Here is a 27,393-nt window from a genome sequence, read left to right as displayed (position 1 = left end):
TTACATTAAAAGCAAAAAAGTCAGTCACTAATGATTTCCTCTCTAAAGACCATATACAAATCAAATAGAAGCAAGTGGAAGGTTTTCTCTTTGCTTGGGTTAGATCAGAATTTGGCCCTATTAGTGGCCCTGTACCAAATGCTTTAACTTAAGCTTTTTTAAAATTATAATGACAGTAAGTCTGTGTGGTAGTAGTTTTTGCTCTAATATTTTGACATCTCTGACATTGAATTATTACAGGTATAAAGAAGAGACTGACCAAAGCTATTTTGAAGGCACTGGTTATGCCAGTGTCACATTGAAAGAACAAAATGCCCATGACCAAGTACGCTACGAGCAGACAATTGAGACTACTGCAGATGAAGGCATTGTGTTTTTTGCAGCAAATGGGGTAATTTGTGGAATTCTTCTGTCTGTTTTGTGATCCAAGAACATTTTTAAAAACTTTGCCTATGTGACAACATGTTAGATTTAGTAATAACTGTAAGAAAATGTCTTAAAAGTGTCATTTTTGTCCATGTGGCAAGTTAGTAGATTCTGCTGTATGTTTAATGTCATATGGTTTAGTTTTAGGTAGTCCTGCAAGGAGGAAGGAGTTGGACTGGATGATCCTTATGGGTCCCTTCCAACTTGAGATATTCTATGATTCTATAATGGCTGCTGAATACTCACTTTGTCAAGGCAGAGAAAAAAATTATTTCAAGTAGCTCACCCATTAGACCATACAGAGAATTCAGAACTGGGGGCAGGCAAGGAGGATGTAATTTGAATTAAACCAATTTTGAAATACTGAAATCCTGCAAAAGTGGAAGTGCACTCTTCCCAAAACTAGATATGAGTGATAGCAGAGTAAGGAAGAATTTAGAAAGTGACATGGGGACTTATACCTGTAAAGGTGCTCAAAACAGTAGTGATGCTACTTCTCTAATAATAATATTATAGGCATGTTTGCAATCACTGTGGCATGTTCTGGATAATTTCTCAGTGCTGTGAAGAGTCAGTAGACATTTTGAAATGACAAGAAGTCCTCTAGAGATTTGAAGAATACATCTGGACCTGATACCAGATCTGTTTGTAACAGTTCAAAGTAATTATGGTTGATTATTATAAATTTTAGTCTGCTTTGTGTTATCTTTTTCCCCAAAAGCTTTACTGAAGCAACTAGATAGTTTAATTAATATTATTCACATGACAATGAAATATATATGAAATGTTGGCAGTTTAATTGTGTTGGTGTTTGGTTTTTTTACTGCAGGACCAGTTCATCAGTGTGCTCATTAAAGATGGTCATACGGTTTTTAGATACAAAGTTGACTCTGAGCCTCCAAAAGAAATTGAAAACAAGATAACTATAAATGATGGAACATATAAACAAGTATGTCATTTTAAACAACCAAGTGATCATCATTTGTAAAAATACACATTAACTGAAACTAAACATCTTGTTGTAAAGTTTAGTTGTGGAATTTTCCTTTTGTGTTGAGGAGATCAAGCTGTTGGGGATTAGTTTGGACATGTGAAAATTACTCTTTCTACTGTCGTCCTTTCCTGTTAATATGTTCAGTTTTAACAGAAAAACCACCAAAGAATAAAACTCTTTGACAAAGCATTGCTTTATTTAGAGCGAGTTGTGTACATTGCAATTATTAACATTATTTTAATACTTAGATTAGTGTTTTTACCACCTAAGGGTTTATTTCTTCAGGCCAGGCTGATCTTTAGAGAGCTTACTTTTTTGTAGTCTTTTTGTTTTTGCTTGTCTACTTAGCTTCAGTCCATCTGTTTTGTAGCACTAATAGAGTGAAATTGTAAAGACATTGTTAAAACCTCTGATTGCCATGTTGATTCATTCTCCTTTTCCCCTTTACTACCTCTCCCACTAAGTAGTGTAGGTCTCAGGGTCTGCTGGAAACTGTCTTTATGCCATACTGGGTCAAGTTACCTCCAGCCAGCTGACTGACCTGGTCTTTCTATCAGACAGCAGCTCCTGAATCTTCAGCAGCAAATAGAAGGCAATATCTGAGTGTTAGGTGAGGCGTATTTTTAGGGCAATCTTCCTGAGGAAAATAAAACCTCACCTTGTATTTGAATAGTAGAGCATTTTCCTTAGACATTTGCTTTGGCTACGTGCCCAAATTTTGCAAAGTACCTTTGAACTACTGTGATTATTCTGGATTTAAGGCACTAATAAACTAGTAATAAAGAGGACAGTAAAAAAAAAAAACATTGTCCTGCTCTGTGGGAGCACTTTTAATCTGCTAAATGATTTTTTTTTCTGCTACATGAAGTAATTCTCATTGTTCACCTATTTCAGATTCATTTGGTGCTTGCCCGAAAAAAGAACACTGTTCATGTCAGTCCTGATATTAAAGCCAACATAACTGTCTTCCCTTTCACTACATATTACCTAGGTGGAATTCCACCTTCTCTACGGGAACGGTGAGTAACTATAAAAAGACTGTAATACACAGGCTTTGTATGTACACTCCATCTAAACTCTTTCCTGAGACAATTTCTTTCACACTCTGTAATGGGTATCTTATGTGATAACCAGTGTATAATACATGATCATAATCTGTGATTTTTAGCTAATGGTGGGATCTTTGTTGGACTGTATCCTGAAGATTGGGTTTGATCAGCGTGAAGTATGTGTGTGCAAGATTGCTCTTGTTCTGTTTTTGTATTTCTTATATTGTCAGCATTTACAGGCTACTATACTGGTGTGTCCTTTGAAATACCAGGCTACTGAACCGTTTTTTCTTCCATTCCCTGAAACCAGCTTCAATATATCCACACCTCCATTCCGGGGCTGCATGAAGAATGTGAAAAACCCCAACACTGCATCTGTTATTTTTGACAAGACTGTTGGTGTCAGCAAGAAATGTTCAGATGACTGGAAGGTAACTAACAAAGTTCCTTAAAAATTTCTGCTAGAGTTCACAGAGTCTGGTTTGTCTATAAATGCTGGACAATTATGTTTTACTTAGGTCCAAAATTAAATTTGGTTAACATGTGATGGTAATAAAAGAACCTGGGCTTGGTATGAAGATATGGAAGAAAGGAGACTCCAGTCCTACTGTGATAACTTGCTCCAGCACATAGTCCACTCTTTTAATTAATACTGTGTACAATTAGGAATTTGTATTTACCATGTAAACTTGTTGGCTTCCAGTTGCTGTGACTGATTAGGCCAGAATACTTAGTTACTTAGTTCTACTCAGGATCTTTCCTCTTGCCTAGGTGCTTATGCTCCCTAATTAAATGACCTCTCAACGTTTTTTCTTGAAAGAGCTAAGCACACTCTACTTCCACCAAAGTCTCTCAGTGTAAGGCTCTTGCTCCACTCATCTGATTATTTTATGATTATTTTCTGTGCACCCTTGAGTTTTGCCACGTTCTTTTTAAAATGGGGCAATGTGATGTTTCACTGTTGGCTTAACCAATGTTTCATGGAGAGATGAAAACTACCTTTCAGCTTCTACTTACTTCTGCTGACAGGGTGCATGATTCCATGAGTGGCGTTCCTTGCGAGTTGGTATTGGGACCGGCACTGTTAAACAATCTTTGTTGGTGACATGGACAGTGGGATCGAGTGCACCCTCAGCAAGTTTGATGACAACACCATGCTGTGTGGTGTGGTCGACACGCTGGAGGGAAGGGATGCCATTCAGAGGGATCTTGACAGGCTTGAGAGGTGGACGCATGCAAACTGCATGAAGTTCAACAGGGCAAAGTGCAAGGTCCTACACATGGGTCAGGGTAATTCCAAGCACAACTACAGGCTGGGTGGAGAATGGACTGAGAGCAGGCCTGAGGAGAAGGACTTGGGGGTGTTGTTTGATGAAAATCTCAACATGAGCCGGCACCGTGCACTTGCATCCCAGAAAGCCAACCATGTCCTGGGCTGCATCAAAAGAAGTGAGACCAGCAGGCTGAGGGAGGTGATTCTGCCCCTCTACTCCGCTCTTGTGAGGCTCCACCTGGAGTACTGTGTTCAGCTCTGAGGGCCCCAGCATAAGAAGGACATGGAGCTGTTGGAGTGGGTCCAGAGGAGGCCATGAAGATGATCAGAGGGCTGGAGCAACTCTCCTATGAAGAAAGGCTGAGATTAGGGGCTGTCCAGCCTGGAGAAGAGAAGGCTCCAGGGAGACATTATAGCAGCCTTCCAATACCTGAAGGGAGCCTACAAGAAAGCTAGAGAGGGAATGTTTACAAGGGCATGGAGTGATAGGACAAGGGGTGATGGCCTTAAGCTGAAGGAGGGTCAATTTAGATTAGATGTTAGAAAGAAACTCTTTACTGTTAGAGTGGTGAGGTATTGGAACAGGTTGCCCAGAGAGGTTGTGGATGCCCCATCCCTGGAAGTGTTCAAGGCCAGGTTGGATGGGGCTTTGGGCAATGATGTGGTCTAGTGGAGGGTGTCCCTGCCCATAGCAGGGGGGTTGGAACAAGATGATCTTTGAGGTCCCTTCCAACCCAAACCATTGTATGATTTTCTGATTTGCCCTTTTTACTATGGCATTGCACTGAAAGTTTGTGCTCATTTGCTTTCCTTTTGTGGCATCTAAGCTTTTCACAGAACAGAGGGTCTCATCTTAATTCTCTCTCTGTATCTGTATAACGTCTCATGTATTTAAACATATTGTGTTCAAAAAGTCCCAGGTATATTCTGTCCTATGACTCACACAGTTTCAGTTATGTAGCTCATCTGCACAGCTCTGTACTTATGAACCATTCCTCCAGCTGCTCACTTTTGTGTCCCCAAATGTGAAAACTTTCAAAGCCATCATATCAATGCAAAGAGTAGCTAGAGACGAACAGCTCATTATACTCAGCAAGCCTCATCTCCCTTTAGAGTTTCTCAGATCATAGTTAATGCTGGTGGAACCAATTCAGTCAGTCCGTGCTGAAATAATTGTACTTGCAGTTTGCCTTGTTCTTGGTTTTGACTGGAGTCGGTTGCAATTATGTTGAGTAGGGCAGTTGTTGTCCCATGTTGCCGTTTCTTCTGATTAAAAGGAAGATCACTGAAACCATTATTATCTCTCTTTCAGCTTGTCAGATCTGCAGCTTTCTCCAAGAAGGGAACACTGAGCCTGAGTGCAGTGGGTTTCCCATTTCCTGACGATTTCCAAGTTGGCTTTGGCTTTCAGACCATGGCATTGACTGGAACACTCTTAAATTACGATCTATCGGTATGAAACATGTTCAACTTAGTGTATGTGATATTGGTTTTATTTCTTGATCAGTCATGTCTGTTTGTGACTATGCCAGTTTGGCATAAGTTTGTGTCATAAGTCTCAAGTAGATTCCTGTATTTTCAGGCAAGAAAAGGCAATTATAATCATCTTTTGAGCATGGCATCTTGCATGTCATAGGCCAGAGAAACTCATCCTGGCAATTTCTTCACTCAACCAGCAAGTAGTTCAACCAGTAACTGAGCTTTGAACTTGAGCCTTCTGCAGGGTAGTTCATGCACCACAACACCACCATCCCAGTAAGATAACTGTTGCCTAATACAGTTGGCTGGAAATTTTCTCAAGAAAAACTGGCATTCCCCCCATGCAGAAATGTTACCATGATGAAATATGCAGGGAAAAAGGAACATTTTGGCTATGTTCCCTCAGAAAGCAAGGAGGTTCAAGCAGAACCCCATTGTTACTGGCTGGAGGAGTTAAGAAGTGAGAGCATACTAGGCATTTGAGAAGTGGAGAACTGAATCCTCTGCTTTTTGTGAAAATAATTTAAACAAGTATTTTAAAGAACTGTTTGGTATTCAGAATATAGAGGTATTTTAAAACAGGAACTATGCTAATTGTGCAGAACTGGGTGCACAATTATCTGGTACAAGATGACTGCGAAATGCAGTTTTAGTGTAAGAAAATTTCTTTCCTACAAGAGACCACTGAGAACTGTATAATGGCAATATCAAGGAGAACTAATGGCACTTGCATTTACCTGATTGTTTTGTGGGATTCTTTTATAGCCTAATATTCTTACCATCTTTCTGACACCTGGCGTTTTAATTGCAAAGATGGGAGAGACAGAAATTGAAGTGAAAAATAAATACGAAGATGGGTCAATGCATTATGTGACAGTAATAAAAATACAAAACAAGTGAGTCCAGTTCTTTACCTGATTCTTTTGTGTTGTGGTTGGAGAAAGAAGATTAAAATTTTGCGTGACTTGTTCTTTGGATACACAGCTAGAAATGGCCTCTGCTAGCAAAGGATACTGAAATAATGAAGCAAAAAGAGATTTTTGGTCTATGAATGTGCATGTCGGTACCTGTGATGTTTCAGCTGTACATCACTATGCAAGGTTTTTATAGATTGTGTGAGTTTTGACAGCTTGTCAAGCTGGAGCTTTGGAGCTCTTCCCCTTTCCATAGCCTTTACATATGTCACTGTAACACAGGAGGTTAAAGGCCCAGGAAAGAAGCTAATATTGTGTCTGTTTTTTTCAATAATACTCTGTTATATAGATATCAGAAGAGACAATTTACTGAAGAGCTCCTAAATCATATTGATTTCTGTGGAACACATAAAATGACATAAGTGTTAATCATAAAGTGGAAAGTTTTGAATGATTGCCTGTAACTTCGGGTAATTATAACTTAATATTACCTGTACTAGCTGTTGCTAACATGTCAAGTGCACCATTTTGACACAAAGGATGAAGTCCTGTCCCATAGTTGTCAATGAGAGTTTTTCCATGAATTGCAGTTGGAGCGGGATTTCATTGTAGGACTGAAGTACTAGCTTCAACTCTTGCTCAATATCTGCTACTGAAAAACATAGTAGTTTCATAGCAGTCAATGAGCACATGCTGAAAAAATCCCAGAAGTAAGTTGATGAAGCTCTAGCATAATTACAATGTAACAAGAAAACACATCTGTCAAATGGTTCTTTACATATATATATATATGTATATTTCATTTAGGTTCATAACTATTTCTTTAGATTTCATGTTTATTTTTATTCTCTTTGTTTCAGAGTGTATCTGCTGGTTGATAATAATGTGATGTCAGCATTGGTTAATTCTTCAAAAACACAGGCATTAATCAAACCCATAAAATTTGGTGGAGAAGATTTTGAAGGTTGCATCTCAAACATCTTCATAAAAAGGTATTTGGCCTAGAAAAATTTTAGTTTAATGAATTTTGGCCTGTTTTCCTTCTTTAATCATATTAAAATAACTTCTTGCTAAATTCCTCTTCCTCTACATGCATGAAGCCTTCATGAATGCATAACTTTGCTGGCCCAAAATATTCTTTTATTCAGGTGGATTATACATGACATCAAGTTGTAAGTAAATCTGCTGCTCAGATGTAATGGAATTTTAGTCTGAATCACACCTGTTCAGTAGTCTTTTAATCAAAGAATGAACTCAAAATAGTAAATCGGATGTATCCCAACAAGGCATCCAGAAGGATCTGCTAGATATTGTATTTTTATGGTTATGGAGGGAGCCGGGTGATGAAATGAGCAAACCTTGCTGGCAGAACCAAAACAGTTACACAAACAAATGAGGGTATATACGTATAAAAATCAAGTGCCTGATTTGTTGTCCCTTTTTTTCACATGTGTTTTTCTGGTTATTAGAGACATCTTACAAGCGAAGTTTAGGAGAAAAATTAGGCATAAATATGTTCTTTAAAGAAAAGCACTCCTAGAGTCACAAGTGATGTACCAGTGGGCTTTGTTGTAGCTAAGTTTTGATGAACAATTATACATTCGGTGGATGGACCACTCGGTGGATAAGGAATTGGCTGGATGGTCACACTCAAAGAGTCAAGAGAAGTGTTCGGGACCAAATTGGATGGGGCTTTGAGTGACCTGGTCTAGTGGAGGGTATCCCTGCCCATGGCAGGGGGGGTTGAAGTGAGATGATCTTTAAGGGCCCTTCCAATTCAAACCATTCTATGATCCTATGTGTGTAGTTTACAAAAAATACTGTATTTTGATTTAATTATCACAGAATCATGGGCAGGAACATCTTTCACTAGATCAGGTTGCTCAAATTATATCTTCATTTAAAATACTGAAAGACAATGAGGTAACTTGTATATTCACCTCCCCATCAGAAGCCAAACTTGGAAAATTGCTTTTAATACAAAAATAGATGGAGAATTAATATTGTAGCTAGTCTGATCAAGCGAATGGAGAACTAGACTGGAACTGAAGAAGTTCGGGTTCTGCTCCCAACTCTACCACTCTTCTCATAGAAAACCACAGGCAAGGAGCTTTGTTGCTTTTTCTAATTGTAAAGTGTTTTATAATTTTCTAATTAGAGATGCTGTGTACAAGTTATGAAATTATAGTGTTACTTAATATTATTATTTATACACATAAGAAATTGGTTTTGACAGTCTTTCTGATAATTTGGCTATAATGTTAAAGCTACATATTAAGTTGTGATGGGCTTTGCCCCTTGACAAATCTCATTAGAACATCTTATTTAAGGAGAGAGTGAATCATTGAGTTAGCAGATCCTGATGTTGTAATTTTTTTCTTGATCTGCCATTGGTTATGCATAATTAACCAGCAAAGGTTTGTAATCTGATCCAGAAATCTTACTCAATCAAGGCTACTGTCATTTTCCCCCTTTTTTTCAATGACAGTATTTGTTTTTTTAAAATAGTTTGCTTTTAGCAAAAAATACTTTGTTTAGAAGAGATGAGAACAAAACATCAGAGTTTTTTCCATAGTCAAAAAGAAATGGGCAGAACCAAGACAAACATGAATACTTTTTACAGCATTGAACCTACATTTTTCATTGAAAGATGAAAACTGGTACTTTAACATCAGGTCCCTGGGAAATCTATTTTGTACAGAACACAGTTTTACAATACATTGTTGATTACACTAAAGAAAAGGAATGCTGTGTCACAGCACTTACTGCTTTCATCACTCTAGGGCAGGTCAGCTCCCTGAGGTTCAAAATCTTGTTGATTATACTGCAAAGACTGGTGTGTCCCTCGGAGCTTGCCACAAATACGAGAACCTTCAACCACTGCTGTTGAAAGAATTTAAAAATCCTCTCAGGTTTAAGATGCTCAAGGTATGCTTATTTTTACTGTCATCTTCGCTCCATATTGATGCCAAGGCTTTGTCTGCACAGCCATGCTTTGTAGAACCAAGATTCAGATGTTGCTGTTTTCCTTCCATTTCCCATCTGAAGCATATTCTTTTCTGTGCTGAAGTTCCATGCTAAACCGATACCTGTCCAGAATGACAACAGCTTCTCTTTCATTTAGAGAAGGCTGTTGACTGCCTCAGGTGGGAACTCTTAAATGTGTAGATTGAAAACGGGTTTTTTTCGTGTTCATGCATAGTAAATGTTTCAGTTCTGTCTTACATGTACAGAGTGAAAAATACCTTGATTATTTGAAAGCCTCTAATGTGCAAAACCAGCAAAACCACACTTCACCAACTTGGTTAAATGTCAGCAGTGAAGCGTATCTCCTTGGAAACACACCCAACAGTTTCATGTCCTACATGTTTTCTCCACCATCATCTACAGACAGGTAAGACAAATGTTCTCTGTTCTCCTAATATTTGAATTGTCAAAGCTGCTTGAATCTTTGGGTGCTAAGAGCTCGTATTTTCTTCTTGCTTATGTCTTGGGGTGTAACAGAAGAGTGGTTCTAAAGGTTCAGGCATTTTTTTCTTTGCTAACATTTACACAAACTGAGTAGATTGACTTGGATGTGGTAGACAATTACAGTGCATATTGATGCCAAGTCCTAAGCCTGAATATATCAACTTTCATTCACATTCAGAAATGCAGGCAATGTAGAACACTGTGATTCCACCTAAAAGCTATTCTGCATTTCACAAATGCAGTTTCACTAGCATTTTTCTGGAGAACAGAAAGAATACAGCAGCTACCAAAACAGACCTATATTTGCATATGCTTGCTTTCCACTACAGGTTACATTTTTCTGTAGATGTACGGACTCGATCATCAAGAGGGTTAATAGTTTTCATGGAGGAAAAGTCTGAGGACTCTTATATGGCTCTCCACATTTCAAAAGGACGTTTTGTCTTTTCACTTGGCTCTGGAGGAAAACGAATCAAAATCAAAACCAGTATTAAATACAATGATGGGCAATGGCACACTGTAAGTAGTATGACACAGGAACCGTGGTGAAACCACAACTAGCATTCAGCAGGCACAGCCTATTGAACTTTTAAGTAATTAGAAAATCGATTTTGGTCATCTGAAGTTAATTCTTATGCCTGAAATTTCATGTGGTTGACAGGTCTCTGTTATGAGAGAGCTTACAGAGACTGGTGGTCGCAGCATGTTATTTTCACTTTAAATATTTCAACAGTATGATATTTAAGTTAAAGAAAAAAAATCTCCAGTGGCTTTCATTGGCCTTGGATTTTTTCATTCTGTTATGTTTGCACCCTGCAAAGGTGGTCTTCAGCACAGATGGGAAGAATGTCCACCTTGTTGTTGATGGTCTAAGGGCCCAGCACGGAAGATTAGCAACAAATTCTGCCATCAGCATTAAGCCACCAATCTATGTGGGAGGGCTGCCATCACTGAAAGGACAGGTAAATATTTGATGCGTTCACCCCCACACACTCCCTATGCTGCACTAATTACACATGAAAGTGTTAATATGCAGGATTTCCATGTTGAAAAGATTTGGGGGATATTTCCAAGCACCAAGTGAGCACCATCTGTGACTGGTGTTTGCAGTTGTTCATTACAGATCTTTTCCCTCACCTGTAAACACAGCTTTCAGCTGGACCCGTATTTTCAATGTGTGTTGCCAAGTGTGGTGGGTTGACCCTGGCTGAGGGCCAGGTGCCCACCAGAGCCGCTCTATCACTCCCCTCTTTCATTAGACAGGGGAGAAAAGGTAAAACTTACGGGTCGAGATAAGGACAGGGAGAGATCATTCTCTAATTATCATCACGAGCAAAACAGACCGAACTTAGAGAGGGAATTCATCTTATTTATTACTAAGCAAAACAGAGTAGAGGAATGAGAAATAAAACCAAATCTTAAAAACACCTCCCCCCACCCCTCCCATCTTCCCGGGCTCAACTTGACTCCCGGCTTCAACCTCCGCCCCCCCCCAGCGGCACAGGGGGACGGGGAGTGGGGGTTACGGTCAGTTCATCACGCGGTGTTTCTGCCGCTTCTTCATCCTCAGGGGGAGGACTCATTGTTCCCCCGCTCCAGCGTGGGGTCCCTCTCACGGGAGACAGTCCTTCACGGCCTTCTCCAACGTGAGTCTCCTCCACGGGGTGCAGACCTTCAGGAGCAGACTGCTCCAGCGTGGGTCCCCCACGGGGTCACAAGTCCTGTCAGCAAACCTGCTCTGGCGTGGGCTCCTCTCTCCACGGATCCACAGGTCCTGCCAGGAGCTTGCTCCAGCGCGGGCTTCCCACGGGGCCACAGCCTCCTTCAGGTGTCTCCACCTGCTCTGGCGTGGGGTCCTCCACGGGCTGCAGGTGGAATCGCTACACCCCCTCATCCTCCCTCCATGGGCTGCAGGGGGACAGCCTGCTTCACCATGGTCTTCACCACGGGCTGCAGGGGAATCTTGCTCCGGCGCCTGGAGCACCTCCTGCCCCTCCTTCTTCACTGACCTTGGTGTCTGCAGATGTTCTTACATCTTCTCACTCCTCTCTCTGGCTGCAAAAGCGCTCTCTAACTGTTTTTGTCTTTCTTAAATATGTTATCACAGAGGCGCTGATTGGCTTGGCCTTGGCCAGCGGCGGGTCCGTCTTGGAGCCGGCTGGCATTGGCTCTGTCAGACACAGGGGAAGCTTCTAGCAGTTTCTCACAGAAGCCACCCCTGTAGCCCCCCCGCTACCAAAACCTTGCCACGCAAAACCAACACACCAAGACACTGATGACGTCCATGTACCATTTTCCTTTCTATTATTTAAAAAATAGAAAATACAAAAGTCACATTTGTAATTCCAGTAATACCCTCTTCCCAAAGAATATTTACCTCAGTGGACTAAGCAATAATCTGTAGAGAAGCAAAGGGATCCTTCTCATTAAGGAATTACAAATGCAGGACTGGATTTTAATCTGAAATATGTGTGGTTCCTGTCACTTTAAAAATTGGACTATTAATGATGCAGGGCATTTTATAAAATCAGATTTAAATAAACGGCCTCTTAGGAAGGGAAGAGTGTACTTGAGATTTCACAACTCTTGTTGCATTGTCTTTGTGACACATCATTGGGAAGTATCTGTTCTGCAAGCAAGAGTTATGTTAACTCAAAATCAACTGTTACTTTCATGTTTTAAGCTCTTTTTTTAAATGTTGGAATACCTTTTCACTGCATCAGAGATGGGTTTCAGGTGAGGTTTCAGATGGGTTTCTCTTTAGTGCCAGTTGGCTTTCTACAATCCAACACTACAAAAGAGCTAATGGGTATTCTTACTAAAAAAATTGCCATCATGCTTTAGTATTCATGTTTTGAAATATACTTTCAGAATATACCAACGAACAGTTTCAAGGGTTGCCTGAGGAATTTTAAGATGAATGGAAAAGTCATGAATGCACCTCAGAAAAAAAATGGCGTACTTCCATGTCTGGATGTTCCCATGGACACAGGGATTTATTTCTTTAATGAGGGAGGATATATCACCATTGGTAAGATGTGTAGAGATTATGGCATATGGAATTATGTCTTAAGGGTGTATGTGTCAGGATGTTTTTATTTATTTTTTACATAGTTTTCCAATTATCTCTTCTTATGATCATTCCTCTACCCACTGGTCTCCACAGGTAATTTGCTGATGGGCTTGGATTTTAAGATTGTATTTACTGTTCGACCAAGGACTTCAACAGGTATACTCCTCCATGCTGGAAGCAAGGAAAACAACTACTTCACTATTTACATGGAAGGAGGAAAGGTAAGTACAGGCTGTGTTTCTATTTCAGCTGTGTTGCCCTCATTCCGCAGGCGAAATTCTGACCTGGAACTCTAGACTTAGGTGTTACAACATTTTTCTATAGGTATAGTGTTAAACAAGTTCCTCAGAGTTGTTTAAAACCATAGCGTGGGAAATTGAGTATTTAACCTGTGTCTATGCCTACATTACCAGCTTCCATTGTGTGCACACTAGCTTGCTCATGCTTTCTCAACAGTGCTCAGCAGTGGGGCACAGTCTTAACTTTCTCAGACTTCTGAGCCTTTGCAAAATCCCCTGCAGTTTTGGCCAGAGGCTACAGGACCCCGTGGCTTATTCCCACTCCTATATCGGTCATCGCATGGCTGTACTGATGCAGCTCCATAACACGTCTGTTACAGAACTTGAGCAGTTGTGCATTGTGTTAGCAACTTCTGGGTCACGGTGATGATTATTATCGCTGTTGCTTTTTCATAATGTAACAGCTCCAGAATGTGAGTCTTGGACTACAAAACTATTGTGGTTGCTGCTGGAGAGACATCAAATAGAAAAATGTCAGTGCTCCACAGGACCTGCTGTCTCATGGCACGGTTTAAACCAGCATGAGACTACCTAACTTCAGAAAGCTCAGCTTTGCTCCTCTCTTCCCAGATTAGGGAACTTGTTTTTATTGTTTATCTTTTTCACAGAATCACAGAATGGTTTGGGTTGGAAGGGACCTCAAAGATCAGCTAGTTCCAACCCCCCTGCTATGGGCAGGGACACCCTCCACTAGACCATGTTGCCCAAAGCCCCATCTGTCGTGGTTTAGGCCCAGCCGGCAGCTGAGCGCCACGCGGCCGCTCACTCACTCCTTCCCCAGAATGGTGGGGAGGAGAAGTTAACAAAAGGCTCGGGTCGAGATAAGGACAGGGAGAGCTAATTATCATCACGAGCAAAACAAACTGAACTTAGAAAGAGGGATTCATCTAATTTATTACTAAACAGAATAGAGCAATGAAAAAAAAACAAGTAACATCAAGCCTTAAAACACCTCCCCCACCCCTCCCCCTTCCCGGGCTCAACTTCACTCCCGGCTTAAACCTCCTCCCCCCCCCAGTGGCGGGGGGGGGGGGGGAATGGGGGGAGGGGGATGGGGGTTGCGGTCAGTGCAGCGCACGTTGTTTCTGCCGCTTCGTTGTCCTCGGGGGGAGGACTCCCCTCATCCTTCCCCTGCTCCAAAAATGGAGTCTCTCCCACGGGCTACAGTCCTTCTCGAACTGCTCCGGCGTGGTCTCTTCCATGGGGTGCAGACCTTTAGGAGAAAACTGTTCCAGCGTGGGTCTCCCACGGGGTCACAAGTCCTGCCACCAAAACCTGCCCTGGCATGGGCTCCCCTCCTCACGGGTCTACCGGTCCGGCCAGGGACTTGCTTCAGCCCAGGCTTCCCACAGGCCACAGCCTCCCTCGGGTACCTCCACCTGCTCCAGCATAGGGTCCTCCACGGGCTGCAGGTGGAATCTCTACACCCCCTCATCGGTCCTCCATGGGCTGCAGGGGAACAGCCTGCTTCACCATGGTCTTCACCACGGGCTGCAGGGGGATCTCTGCTCCGGTGTCTGGAGCGCCTCCTCCTCCCCCCTCCTCCTCCTCCTACACTGACCTTGATGTTACATCTCCGCACTTCCCCCTCCGGATGTAAAAAAACTTCCCACCGTCTTAAATATGTTATCACAGAGGCGCTGATTGGCTTGGCCTTGGCCAGGGGCGGGCCCATCTTGGGGCTGGCTGGCATTGGCTCTATCAGACACTGTAGAAGCTTCTAGAAGCTCCTCACAGGAGCCACCCCTATAGCCCATGCCCCCACCCACTACCAAAACCTTGCCACACAAACCCAACACACCATCCAACCTGGTCTTAAACACTTCCAGGGATGGGGCATCCACAACCTCTCTGGGCAACCTGTTCCAGTGCCTCACCACTCTAACAGTAAAGAATTTCTTTCTAACATCTAATCTAAATCGACCCTCCTTCGGCTTAAACCCATTACCCCTTGTCCTGTCATTACACTCCCTGATAAACAGTCCCTCACCATCTTTCCTGTAGGCCCCTTCAGGTACTGGAAAGCCGCAATTAGATCTCCCTGGAGCCTTCTTTTCTCCAGGCTGAACAATCCCAACTCTCTCAGCCTGTCCTCATAGGAGAGGTGCTCCAGCCCTCTGATCAGCTTTGTGGCCCTCCTCTGGACTCGCTCCAACAGCTCCATGTCTCTCCTGTACTGAGGCCCCCAGAGCTGGACGCAGTACTCCAGGTGGGGTCTCACAAGAGCAGAGTAGAGGGGCAGGATCACCTCCCTCGACCTGCTGGTCACACCTCTTTTGATGCAGCCCAGGACACGGTTGGCTTTCTGGGCTGCAAGCGCACACTGCCGGCTCATGTTGAGCTTCTCATCGATCAATATCCCCAAGTCCTTCTCCTCAGGGCTGCTTTCAATCCATTCCTCGCCCAGCCTATAGTTGCGCTTGGGATTGGATCCCGACCCACATGCAGGACCTTGCACTTGACCTTGTTGAACTTCATGCGGTTCGCACAGGCTCACCTCTCCAGCCTGTCAGGGTCCCTCTGGATCACAGCTAGTCAGCTAGTTTCCCCCAGATCACTGATCAGGTTCAAGACACAGCTAGCACATGGAAGCAGGGGCATCAACAGCTGGTGACTCCTTAAGGGCAAGATTGACCACTTTTTTCAGCAGAAAGCCAGATTCAATGTAGACAGGATGCAATAGGAAGGAATAAAAGATCAGTGGGACACCATCAATCAGCCTGATAGTAAGTGGACTCAGCATATCAGTTACCTGATGATTACCAAGTTTGTCATAACCATCATACCAAAAGAGAGTTTGAAAGGAAGATGTTGAAAAAGAACAATGCACTCATAAGTAATGAGAAGCAAGATGTGAGAAAGCACAAGCAGGTGCTTGTTCAAAATGTCCTTGTAAATAGTCAGGCAGCAAGTTTCATGAATGAATTACAAGCAGTCCAAAATTATGTGAAAGGCCAGAGAAATATAGTGCAGAGATTCTCTCAGGCGATGCCAAGCGTGCAGATGACTGCTTAGGGAAAGGGAAAGGGAAAAGGGAGGGAGAGGGGGAAGGGAAAGGGAAAGGCCTTGTCTCAGAGAGATTATGTCAAAAGAATTAAAATAATTTTGTAAGATTGAGGGGGAGAGACAAAGGTATGTATTTATGCTTGTAAAATTTGTCAAATATCCTCTCCTGGGATTCTATTAGAGAAATTTACTTTCCTCTTGGAGAGGATAATTTCTGAAATATGTATGGAATGACTGACTCTTAAAACTAGGTGAAACCCAGCCATCACAAGTTCAGTAAATTAAAGTACTGTGTTTTTCTGTTGCTCTTTTCTTTGCCACAGAAACTTAAAAGATAACTTTTTTTACAGGTCATTGCTGCTGGAAATAGTGGTGCTGGAGAATTCCAAACATCAGTCACACCTAAGCAACCTCTGTCTAATGGACGGTGGCATACTATTGCAGGTACATTGTATCATACCAGTTCTTCTGAAATGTTGAGAGGACGGTGGGCACAGACCATTGCAGCTCTAGATTTTTGTTAATCATTTCACTAATGTTTAATCTGAGAATACTCTTTAGAGCAATGTACGTGTCCTGTGTTAATTCAAAGCTTTGCATACAACAGGTTTTTCAGGCTGCGTTTAGCCCCAGAGCCTAGATGTGTCAATCTGACTTTGAATTAAAATAAAATCTGTTTTTCCTATGAGTTCAATTTCAAGACAGATGCTATTTAAAAATAGTGCCATATCTAGTTGATTCTTCAATAGTCTTGAGAAAAAGTACTCATTCACCTGCTTCTTTGCAGTCTTTCAGAAGAAGAACATGGTGCAGCTACAGGTGGGCACACACAGTAACTATACCACTGGACTTCTACCTTCTCCTCCAAGACTTGTTCATCAGCCACTCTACTTTGGCAAAATTCCAGGTAGTATTATTGCTTTTTTTTTTTTGTATTTACTGGCTTTTTTTCCTTTCCAAAAAAAAGGTCCCAGTCATGCATGTAGTCCTATATCATTCCCGCTCTTTTGAAAGCCTTGCAGTAATTAATGTTCTTTAAAATCATTCTCATTTTATTAACTTGATCTTTCTACCTTGTTTTTTTAGCAAATTTGGACACACTGTGGCTTCCAGTTAAAGACCCATTTTTTGGCTGTCTTCGCAATATTAATATCAATAACAAACATGTCTCCACCAGGAGTATTTCAGAGGTTCATGGTGTAGTGAGTTTGCACGGATGCCCGGCGAAATAACTTGGCTGTTACAGTAGTACACGCACCAGGTTGGGTCTGCTGAAGTACTGTGTGAGTTCATGCAACGTGGGTTCCCCTTTTGCTGATCACGGTGTGATGGTGTCATCAGGCTGGTTATTCAGAAGAGCTGGTGAGCAAACGCATCCTCTGGATGTGGACTGCACCAAAGCAAATTAAGAGTCTTTGCTTTGATAAAACTCTCTTTTAAATGTTATTGATTTCCAAGGTAATCCGTTGTGCCTTTTGAAATATATGCAGAAAATATGATTGTATATACCCTACTGGGCCAAATTCTGCTCTCACCTGCAACAGCATAGACTTGAGTAACTCCAGTGTCTTAATTTTGGAAATTTGCCTTAATGCTGGTCATCTTGAGAGCAAATTTGATCCACTAATATAAAGAATTTTATAAAATATAAATCTCTTTGGATTGATGTTTATACAGAAATGTACATTAATGTTAAAAGTAATAATAATAATATAAATGGAGTTTGAAGCACTTTAAGGAGTGAAACTCTGGGAGTTTGTTACAGTGCTAGGAATTCTGGGGCCAAATAAATGCAGTATGTTCTTAAAACCATCCATTTTCTTGTTTGGTTCTTTTAACCTGGTGTTTGCGGGGTTTTGTGCTTTTTACAGGCTGCTAAATCCTGCTTGCTTTATGCAAATATTTCTGTAGCTTTAAGAAGCTGATTTGCCTGAATAAGCAGGAGTTCATTTTCTCTGCTTATTAGAATTTGGTTATATAAAAACCTCAGAGTAATTTTTCTTGTAATCTTCAGAGCCAGAAAGTCTCCTCCATAGGCTTTTTTTTGTTCTGATTAAATGAAGACAAGTTATGTTAGGAACAGCAGTTGCACCTGCTACAGTTATGAATTGCAGGACTAAACCAGCAAAACTGTTTTCTTTGACATTCACATCTTTACTTTGTACCTGATCGTGACCCATGGTGGAGGGCAGGGGACCCAGTTTGCTTTATTCTTTGAATACAGGGCTGGACTGAATAGACTTGACATGGTTGCTTCTTCCACTGTCATTCAGAAGCAGCATTTTGATAGTTACTTGTTTGGGTTTTCTTTAATTTCAGTTCCCTGATGCCAACCCTCTTTTGCAAAATTAAAACATTTTCTACAGCTGGTCCTAGGTGGGAGTAGACAGTGATGCAAACAAACCTTCCTTCCCACCTAATGCAATGTTTGCTCCCACCTTCCACTGCCGCCTTGCTCAAGGTGCAGCAGAGTGTCCTTAGTGTGTTTGGAATAAGGTGCTAGCTGGATTAATAGAAGAGGATGCCAGACCTGTTGGTTTTGGTCATTAATCCCTTATCAATTTTTTGCAGCTTTGCAGGTCCTTTATAGCTTTGCAGGGTGGTAAAAGTGTCAGAAAGCTGTTCACACCAAATCCTGTGTTGCTTTTTCTTTTATAGCACCTCTGCAACAGGCAAATCTATGACCATGAAGAGGTTTCTTAGCTGTAGAGCTAGTTTTGGAGCAAATGGGATGCAGTGAAAGTGTGCTGGGATTGAGGCCTCTGAGGGAGCCGGGGATTGGCACGTAGTGGCAGAGCCCTCTCTCCGGAGATGCTCTGCAGAAACAGGTTCTCCTGTGTGGCTGCCTGCCATGTGGGACAGAAACACCCATCAGCCTGGAGGTGGTGGGGTTTGAAAATCATCTTTTGAGGTAGCAACAACTGAATCCTTTCTAAGCCTAAAGCCCCCTGCCTTTGAAGTAGATTGTCAAATATTCAGGTGACCAAAACTGTGGAAATACTCAATTGATTTACTGGCTTTAGTTGGCACTGAAAATTTCCACAAGGAGAAAGGAAGAACAGTTAAACTTTATCAAGCAATTCTGTAGTAACATTTCATATCTTGTGCTTACCAGACTGCTCTCTGAAGCGTATTTTCCCTAGTCACAAAAAATCTTTTCCTTCTTCCCTTCCCCCTCAGAAAAAGCAAACATGGCAAAGATTTTTGCATCACAACCTGGAGCCAGTCCTGGATTTCAATTCCCTTCCATCTGATTTTATTTTATCAGTAGTTGTTTTAATGCTGACAAGAAGACATGAAAAATGTATAAAGACTTGAGTAAATGTAAGTTATAATGATTAGTAAGTATTAATTTCAGTACAATCCTAATGCATAACAAAAAAAGTGGAAAAGTCTCTCTGGTTTTTAAGGTTCTTGGTTGTTGTTCCCCCCCTCCCAGTTTCTTCAGTTGTAGTGCTGCCATAGAGTCAGGCTGTCACACATTGTTGGGACAATCAATAAAAGCCAACTAGAGTTTTGGGGTTTGTACTTTAACATATATAGATCTATATCAGGCTGATAAACACTTAGTAAAAAGCTTTTTGATCCTAGAGAGCCAGTGGATAATCTTTACATGAGGAAAGAAGTTGTCCTGTTTAGATTAGTCTGATGAAGACTTATTATTATTGAAGAAATCCATATGGACACTGCACTGTATTTCATGCATTGTCTTTTCTGTGCTTAGAATGTTCTGAATTTTCTCACATGGGAAACATCTTCTGGAACAGAAGAGCCTGAATTTTAAAGCATTTCACATCATGAATCGTAGACATAATTTCAATTGTAAAGATTTCTTCTCTTTAGGTTAACCAGAAAAGATCTTTGTTAAAGTCAAAATAAACAATTCCCCCAATACATTTTATAGCAGACCAGAAGTGACTAAATCTTTTAGTAAGATGAAATGTTATGTGAATAAATAGCAATGTAAGCCTTTGGTAAACACCCTGTCATGGGGTTTTTTATTGTTATAAGTAGTATTTCCAAGGCTTTTGTCATCTGAGTGTTACCATTTGACAGTAACTTCCATGGATTATTTACCTCTTTTGCCTATAGCATTTCAGATGGCCCCCCATATCTATCAGTTTCTGTGTTAGAACAAAAGTAAGTAAGTCCTGCAGGAGAGACTCTCCCAGTAATTTTTATTTTCTAGTCATCTTTACGATTTGCTATTCAAGCCTTTAAGTAATATTAATATTTTCAATGGTAAAAAACTTTCAACCCCAGTCATCCTTTCTAAGTCTGCATTATTACTCATTGCTTGCGTTCAAGGGTGCAAAGGTATTACAGCTTGCATTATGCTTCATTCACCTTAAAATTAGAACTAAGAACAAAGAAATGCATATGTTAATGGCTGCTGGCAAGATCTTGCTGTATGATTTGTACCTCTTGAAATTCAAGCTTCTGAAGAAAGTTTTGAGAAGTTTAATGACAAAGGATCTAACACAGCATTCAATACAGTGAATGGCTAAAAACCCACACTCTTTAACAGTATGTTTAGATTGCCCTAACAGCTCATCTGAATCCCAGATCAATTACATAGGGAGAGCAGATTTCCTCTCCAGACTAAACCACATTGGTATTGCTAGTGCCAAATCTCCCTCTTGTCCATATAAGCATCAAGGGCAAAGGGTTCTCCTCTAGTTAATTTGGATTAGATTTAATAGGATCGTGTTATCTGAGGTGGACAACGCCAAGGTCTGTGAGTTCCTTTTATTATAACTACAAAACACAGCCTGATTAATGGGAGCTGAAAGGCAGTTAGGAATCCTAACACTGAGAATGGCAGACAAATAAAATGAAATAGATCACGGGGTACTGTAGAAAGAAATATACATTCACTGTAGAAAAAAGCATATATTTACAAGAAAAACATTTTTCCTTTTCACTACTTATAAACAATACTGTAACTTAAATTTCTAAAAATAAAAGCTTCCAAGTAAAACTTCTTAACAGTCTTCCTTTATCTGAGCGTTACAGTCTGTGCTTTTGGTACTGTAAAGCTTTCACATAAAATCCAGAGCCAGCAGCCTTTCACTTCTGTCAGCAGCAAAATGAATTGGGCAAGTTAAATTTCTCTGGTTTTGTAACCACTTGTTTGGAGTCACCTGTGAGCCATTTCATTTTATCCCTTCCTCCTGATGTAGTTTTGCCTCTTCCGGAGCACTCTGTGAATTATTTGGAGTTTTTTCCTCCCCTCTGCTTCCTTTCTGCTCCTTATAAAACAGCCTAGAAAATGCAGTCTTACTGAAAACACTATAAATACATTATGGCTTTGTAATGAACTCTTGCCGTGCTTTTTGCCTTTTACCATTCACTTTGTGCTTTCCTCATTTAAAAAACCCTTCTACATCTTTCTGCAATGATGTAAGGAAATTTAGGGCACAATGGTCCAGTCTTCTGTAAATCTGTCTGTATTTTCTAAAAATACATTAAATGGATGTCCCTGGCAAAAGGAACTACTCTACATTAAAGGGGATAATGCCATAATGCAATGTTATAGCTTCACTGGAGCAAGGCATAAGCATAAACCTCCTTTGTGCAGCTGGCCCAGACATCTCAAAACTGCAAGAGACTGGTCATTGCCAGAGCTGCAGTGAGGCATGCTCTGAGTCTAAAGAATTGCAAGCAAAATAACCAATCAGTCTTTATGCTCTCTCTGTCAATTTTGGGGATCCTCTATAGCAATGAAACCAAATATGACCTGTTGTTCATATCATACTGTGTCTCCTGGCTGGCAGGTGATAGCACTCAAAATACATAAGTTTGGTTTTGTTTTGTTTTTTAAAACACACTTCTGTCATTACTTTGCACCTCAATGTTTCCTACAGGTTGTTCCAAATGTGAATCATATGTGAAATGTTCCATGAGACGCAGTTTCTTTGTTAAGATGTCACCCACTCATTGATAAAGATTGATCACTGCTGTATTATTACACAGAATAAAAGGCAGATAGTTGGCATCATGGTCTTTTGTCTCTCTTCAGTTATATTTAAACTGGGAACAGCAACAGATTTCTCTATTGTGCTGGAGTCTATGTCTAAGATTCCTGTCACAGGAGAACTAGTGCACTGTTAAGAATAAATAATTACATTCATAGGAATGTCAGTAATATATAAATTAATATGGGAGAAGACTGTTAGAATTTCAATCTAGAAAGAAACGTTCAGATCTGGTTTTTTTTATAGAGGGATTTATATTGTTAGGTAACAGCACCTGCCATAAATCTTAATTCTGGATCCTTCTGATTACTTTCTGTCCAGCTGCTACAAACCTAGACAGTTAATAATAGACCCTGATACTGATTCCTCTGGCTAAGGCAAGGTTTTCAACTAATAAAATTTACCCGAGGACAAGGTGTCAAATCAGTGATAAAGTTCTAACTTTCCCTTTGCTGTGCTCAGTTAAATCAAAGGTGAAGACATACCCCTGAGGACAGTAGCCCAAGTAGTAAAGAAGCTAAAGGTGCTCTGGGCAGTTCTCCCAGAAAATACACAGGTGTGATCCAAAGTTCAGTGGCTTAGAGGAAAGATCTAACCACTTCACAGGACTTTGACTCACACACTTTATTAAAACATGCAGAAAATCTTACATACAGTTTATAAAAAATGTATTCTAAAATAGTGCCAAGGTTTATAAAGAATTGTTATTACAGATTAAATCTGTTATGTAATACATGGCAGGACGCAGTCTCCAGAAAACCAAAGATAACCCTTTTTATGCAAATATACATAAATGGAAACTTTACACAAATGCAAATGGTACTTGCATCAGCAATAGGAGTGGAAGCAAGGAGACCATGCAGATACACCATTCTGGCTGACGAGTATCAGCAATGAGGGCAGTGCCGAGGGGGGGTCTCAGACCGTGAGCCAACCAGCCCAAATGCCCAAAAAGCCTTCCCAGGCTCAGCCATTTCCCATGCTGCTGGAAATCAGAAGTAACTGCAGTCATCCCACTATGCCTTTACTAGGCTCAAAGAAAAGAAAACCCTTCTGGGAGTTTCATTATCCTCGTGTGCAGAAGAGTAGGACCAAACTTTGAACTGGTAAGTTGTATTTAGTCAGATTCTTGTAACTTGATATTGCCATGTTGAAGGAAGGAAATGTTCCCACTGCCGAGCCACTTAAGATGACACATGATCACTGAGGATATTACATTTATCACAAAAGATAAAACAAATCAACATGACGTATATACTCAGAACAAATTTAATTCAAAACAGACACCACAAAACCACTAATGATCATCATTGTTATTTAATTAAAATTAAATGAATAGGTTAAATCTTCCAAAGAGACACTGAATGCCATCAAACAGAATAAAGGCCAGGTGCGTGATTGGTATAAATCAACATAGCTCTATTGTTCCCTGATTAGGGCTGATAGGGGAAAAAGATCTAATCTTGCTTATGTAGCCTCTTGTTTTTAAATGTTGGGAACACAACATATAGATCTTATGAAAAGCTCTTTGCTACAAAGAGTTAATGAATGTTTCAATTAACTTTCTGTTAAAAAAATACTGTATTTTTTTTGTCACTACAAAAAGTTACCTAAAGAACAGATGTGAGCCTAGAGGATGGACAGAAAGAAAAAGACTTTATAGTTGAAGAAGGAAAGGTATGTAGGGAAAAACAAGCCTTAACGCTGCTCTGAGAGGATTTACTTCTGTTAAGGGAAATGTCTGCAGGAGAGAAGCTAGTTAGAAACTCTGTTGACTGTTGCCTTGCCTGAACAATTTGAAGCTACATGGTGGTGCCAAGGAGCACAGCCACTGCCCCCTTCACACCACAAATGCAATGCTAGGCTCCTGGGCAGCTCCTGCATGGCATCCCGGGTGCCCCAGCCGCCTCCGTGCCCTGGGCTCTGCCTGCTGTGGGGCTGGGTGCCTGCCTGTACCCCTTTCCTGGTATTGCCCTGGCAGAGGAGCTGCGGTGGGAACACCTTTTCTCAGGCTTCACCTCCTCTCTGACCAGATGCTCAACCTATAAACTCACAAATCTCTGTGTTGGGGAGTTCAGAAAAATGGTAGGCCAGGCCTAGCATATGACAGGAAGGAAAATATCACAAAGCTGCCACTCCTGGCCCCTTTCATTTTGCTCTTTGACCCTTTTGTTTGTTGTACTTAGTATAATGAAAGTGAACATCTGGACTCTATTGACAGCAAACCAAATTTGCATGCATATAGCAGATAATTAAGCACGTGTCTATCTGCAGCTGCAAACAGCAATTAGTCATAAGATAGCTTTCCACACCCCTTCCTGCCTATTCTTCTGTTCCCCTCTGAGAGCCCTCTCACGCATGCAGCTCTCAGAGACACTGAGCACTGGCCTCCTTTTTATTTGTGAAGACAGTTGTACAGCTGAGCTTAAACCCTTCAACATAACTTTGACTAGGATGAATTTCCTCTGATGTATCAATTTCTAGTAGAAACTGCTTTCTGCATAAGACGTGAAGCAAGTGACCCAAATCCAAACGCCCGTGTCTGCATCCCAGCTTAGCTGGGGCTAAAGGCAGATTTTGTTCCTAGTTCCTTCTCTCAGATCTGAGGAAATTGCGCTCTGGAGAGTCAGTTCTGACTGCTGATATTTTCTATGGCTGACCCTTGCCTCTCTGCAGTTGCCCAAGGCAAATACAGGCTTATCTACTGCCTGCAGCTATAAAGAAATTTACGTTTGCCCTACAGTTTTCACCCCAGGCCTATGAAGGGCATATTATAAAAATCTTATCAATGCAAGTAAATGCATATATCCTATGCCTGTCTTTTCAGTTTTAGAGAGTCCCCTGGCAATGAAGCCGCAGGTAGCGTTTTGTCGCCTAGGATATGTGTCCTTATTTCTCCTGTAATAGAGTAACATTTTCTAGACATGTAAAGTAGAAGTTGCTCAGGTCTGCAACCAAGAGACATGGTTTGGAGTCATTTACAAAGCACAACAAATTTCTAGTTTGGTGAAAACCAAAGACTGTGTTGTATATTCCTAAATTTCAGCCTCTGGCATCATATCTTTTAATTTATCTGTATGCTAAAGGGGAATGGAGTAATAGGGCGGGCTTCAACAAGGCCAGAAGTATGTTGAAGAAGAAAGGGCTGAAGTGTGATCAAAGGGACCACTATGCCTCGAGCAGGGATTAGATTCAATGGAATGGCTTCACAAGCTGTGCAGCAGTGATTATTCCATGTGGCCCTTTGCATTTGCTCATTGTATAACCAAGCTGTCTGATCAAGGCTTTTGTTGAGGTAAGAGCCTCATACCTACATGATGATCTCTGCTGGAGAATTCCTGTGTGTGTTTGAAATAACGTTCTTGGGTATAATTTGCAACATTTCCATTGGATTTACTTGTGTGTTAATAGTACGTAGGCATTCCCAGCTATAACAAATTTACAAAAATTACAGAAAGCATTTGCATCCAGTAGTTGTTTAAAAATATAACTGCAGCTTTCAGAAACTTATTAAGGCCTGTTTGAAACCAAAAGTTTGCTTTTCATATAGGTAAAATGAAGTCTCCTTTGTTTCAGTGGGGAATACTAATGTAGGTTTTATGTGAATGTCCTGTAACAGCAATGCGTGAACAACTCCGGCTGGCACCAACAAGCACCGCAACAATGTCACATGCATCTGCATTTCAGGCATAGCTGTGCTTATGGAAGCACATTCCAACACCAAATCCAGGCAAAAATGTTAAGGCTTTTATTATTATGGTATGTGAACTCATTATTTTTTATTTGGTTTTCTCTAAGATAGAGTTAATTTTCTTTCTAGCAGCTGCTATAGTACTGTGTTTTGTGTTTGATGAGAACAATGTTGGTAACACACTGATGTTTTTAGTTGCTGACAAGCAGTCAAGGACTATTCGGCTTCTCATACTGCCCTGCCAACGAGAAGGCGGGGGGTGTGCAAGAAGCTGGGAGGGGACACAGCCAGGACAGCTGACCCAGACCGGCCAAAGGGATATTCCATACCATATGACGTCATGCTTAGTATATACTGAGGGAGTTGGCTGGGAGGCAGTGTGACTCAGGAACTAGCTAGGCATCAGTCAGCAGGTGGTGAGCAATTGTGCTGTGCATCACTTGCTTTATATACTCTTTTATCATCATTATTATTATTATTATTATCATTATTATTCTCTTCCTTTTCTGTCCTATTAAACTGTTTCTATCTCAACCCACGAGTTTTACCTCTTTCTTTTCGATTCTTTCCCCCATCCCACTGTGAGGAGACAAGTGAGTGAACGGCTCTGTGATTGTTTTAACTGCCCCCTGGGTTAAACCATGACAGGGACCCACAGGAAGTTAAAAAATATGTGGATCTACTTGATTTTAAGCAAACAGAATGGCTAGACAGATTTGTGTGCATATGAAACTGACCAGTAATACTGGTACTTGAAATTAACACCTACCTGACTTCACGAAGACCCATAGTATTTGTGGAGTAGTATGGTTACTCATGTCACAACTTCAGTCGTATAAAAATTATGTATCTACTCTAGGCTCCCTTCTATAATCAATGTAGAGGGGTTAGTTATCCCCAAACAAAAACACACCCACACACCATCTTAAACAGATGCCATAACAGGACATGGCAGAAGCCAACCTAGCTCCAGGCTCCAAGCAAGAAACCCACTGAACTAATTCCCTGAAGATGGATGCAGCGCTTGATTACACTTTAGTCCTCAGGAATAATTGGACCATCAGGAATAATTGGACCACCTTACAACCTAGCTATAGAAAATACCATTGTGCAGCAATGTGTCAGCAGGCCCCTGTGAAAAAATAACAAGCCACAGGGAACTATCTCCTGCTTCCAATTACAGGGAAAAATTGTCATTATAAATGCTTTTGTCACTCAACCTTTTCAGTATTGAGTTACCCAAACATAGTGCAGTTAGCTCCTGGCATCTCCATATTACGATGCTGTGACTCATCATGATGATAAGGCAGTGCTTGGATCTACGACACTAGATTTGCCAGCATTTCTTCACCTTCTTATTTTTCAGTGTCTTGGTGCTAGCACTGGAAGAAATCTCTGTTAAACTCATTGATGAGCTAGATGATACATTGGTGGGATCATATATTTCTTCTTAGTTTCTATCTTACACCAAGGAAACTGACATATATGAACTATTTTTTCAGTTCTTTGTATGATTTGAAGCTTGAGAACCTAAGAAGAAAATGTAGGCCGAACCCAAGTGAAAGGCATATCAAATAAAGAGATGTGAGATAGAATGTGTATTTACGTGTGCTTGTGTACTTACAACCCCTCTAAAAATAGGTAAGTGCAAGAGCTATTAAAATGAAAAGAATGGGAGGAAAAAGAGAGGAATGCTTGCTGCATGAACTGCAGTAGAATAAAGCATTTGAGAAAAATGCT

The 27,393-nt window shown here is 41.0% G+C and overlaps 1 protein-coding gene across 1 annotated transcript in view; it reads left to right on the top strand.

The window, feature by feature from the left end:
• LAMA3 (laminin subunit alpha 3) overlaps positions 1 to 17,796 on the top strand; it is a 125,855-nt gene extending 108,059 nt beyond the window's left edge. Inside the window, exons 61-76 of the mRNA XM_075744241.1 lie at positions 241 to 391; positions 1,256 to 1,375; positions 2,315 to 2,439; positions 2,780 to 2,900; positions 5,055 to 5,195; positions 5,987 to 6,117; positions 6,996 to 7,127; positions 8,919 to 9,063; positions 9,369 to 9,529; positions 9,936 to 10,125; positions 10,428 to 10,568; positions 12,478 to 12,637; positions 12,773 to 12,900; positions 16,335 to 16,428; positions 16,772 to 16,891; positions 17,071 to 17,796. Coding sequence (XP_075600356.1) covers positions 241 to 391; positions 1,256 to 1,375; positions 2,315 to 2,439; positions 2,780 to 2,900; positions 5,055 to 5,195; positions 5,987 to 6,117; positions 6,996 to 7,127; positions 8,919 to 9,063; positions 9,369 to 9,529; positions 9,936 to 10,125; positions 10,428 to 10,568; positions 12,478 to 12,637; positions 12,773 to 12,900; positions 16,335 to 16,428; positions 16,772 to 16,891; positions 17,071 to 17,216 — 2,206 coding nt within the window. The 3' untranslated portion in view covers positions 17,217 to 17,796. The remainder of the gene's footprint in view (positions 1 to 240; positions 392 to 1,255; positions 1,376 to 2,314; positions 2,440 to 2,779; positions 2,901 to 5,054; positions 5,196 to 5,986; positions 6,118 to 6,995; positions 7,128 to 8,918; positions 9,064 to 9,368; positions 9,530 to 9,935; positions 10,126 to 10,427; positions 10,569 to 12,477; positions 12,638 to 12,772; positions 12,901 to 16,334; positions 16,429 to 16,771; positions 16,892 to 17,070) is intronic.
• Positions 17,797 to 27,393: the final 9,597 nt, after the last annotated feature.

This window comes from Balearica regulorum, chromosome 2 (assembly GCF_011004875.1).
Source record: "Balearica regulorum gibbericeps isolate bBalReg1 chromosome 2, bBalReg1.pri, whole genome shotgun sequence".
Taxonomy (NCBI): Eukaryota; Metazoa; Chordata; class Aves; order Gruiformes; family Gruidae; genus Balearica; species Balearica regulorum.
Note: the sequence above shows the minus strand (reverse complement) of the source record. Positions and strands in the feature narration are given on the sequence as shown.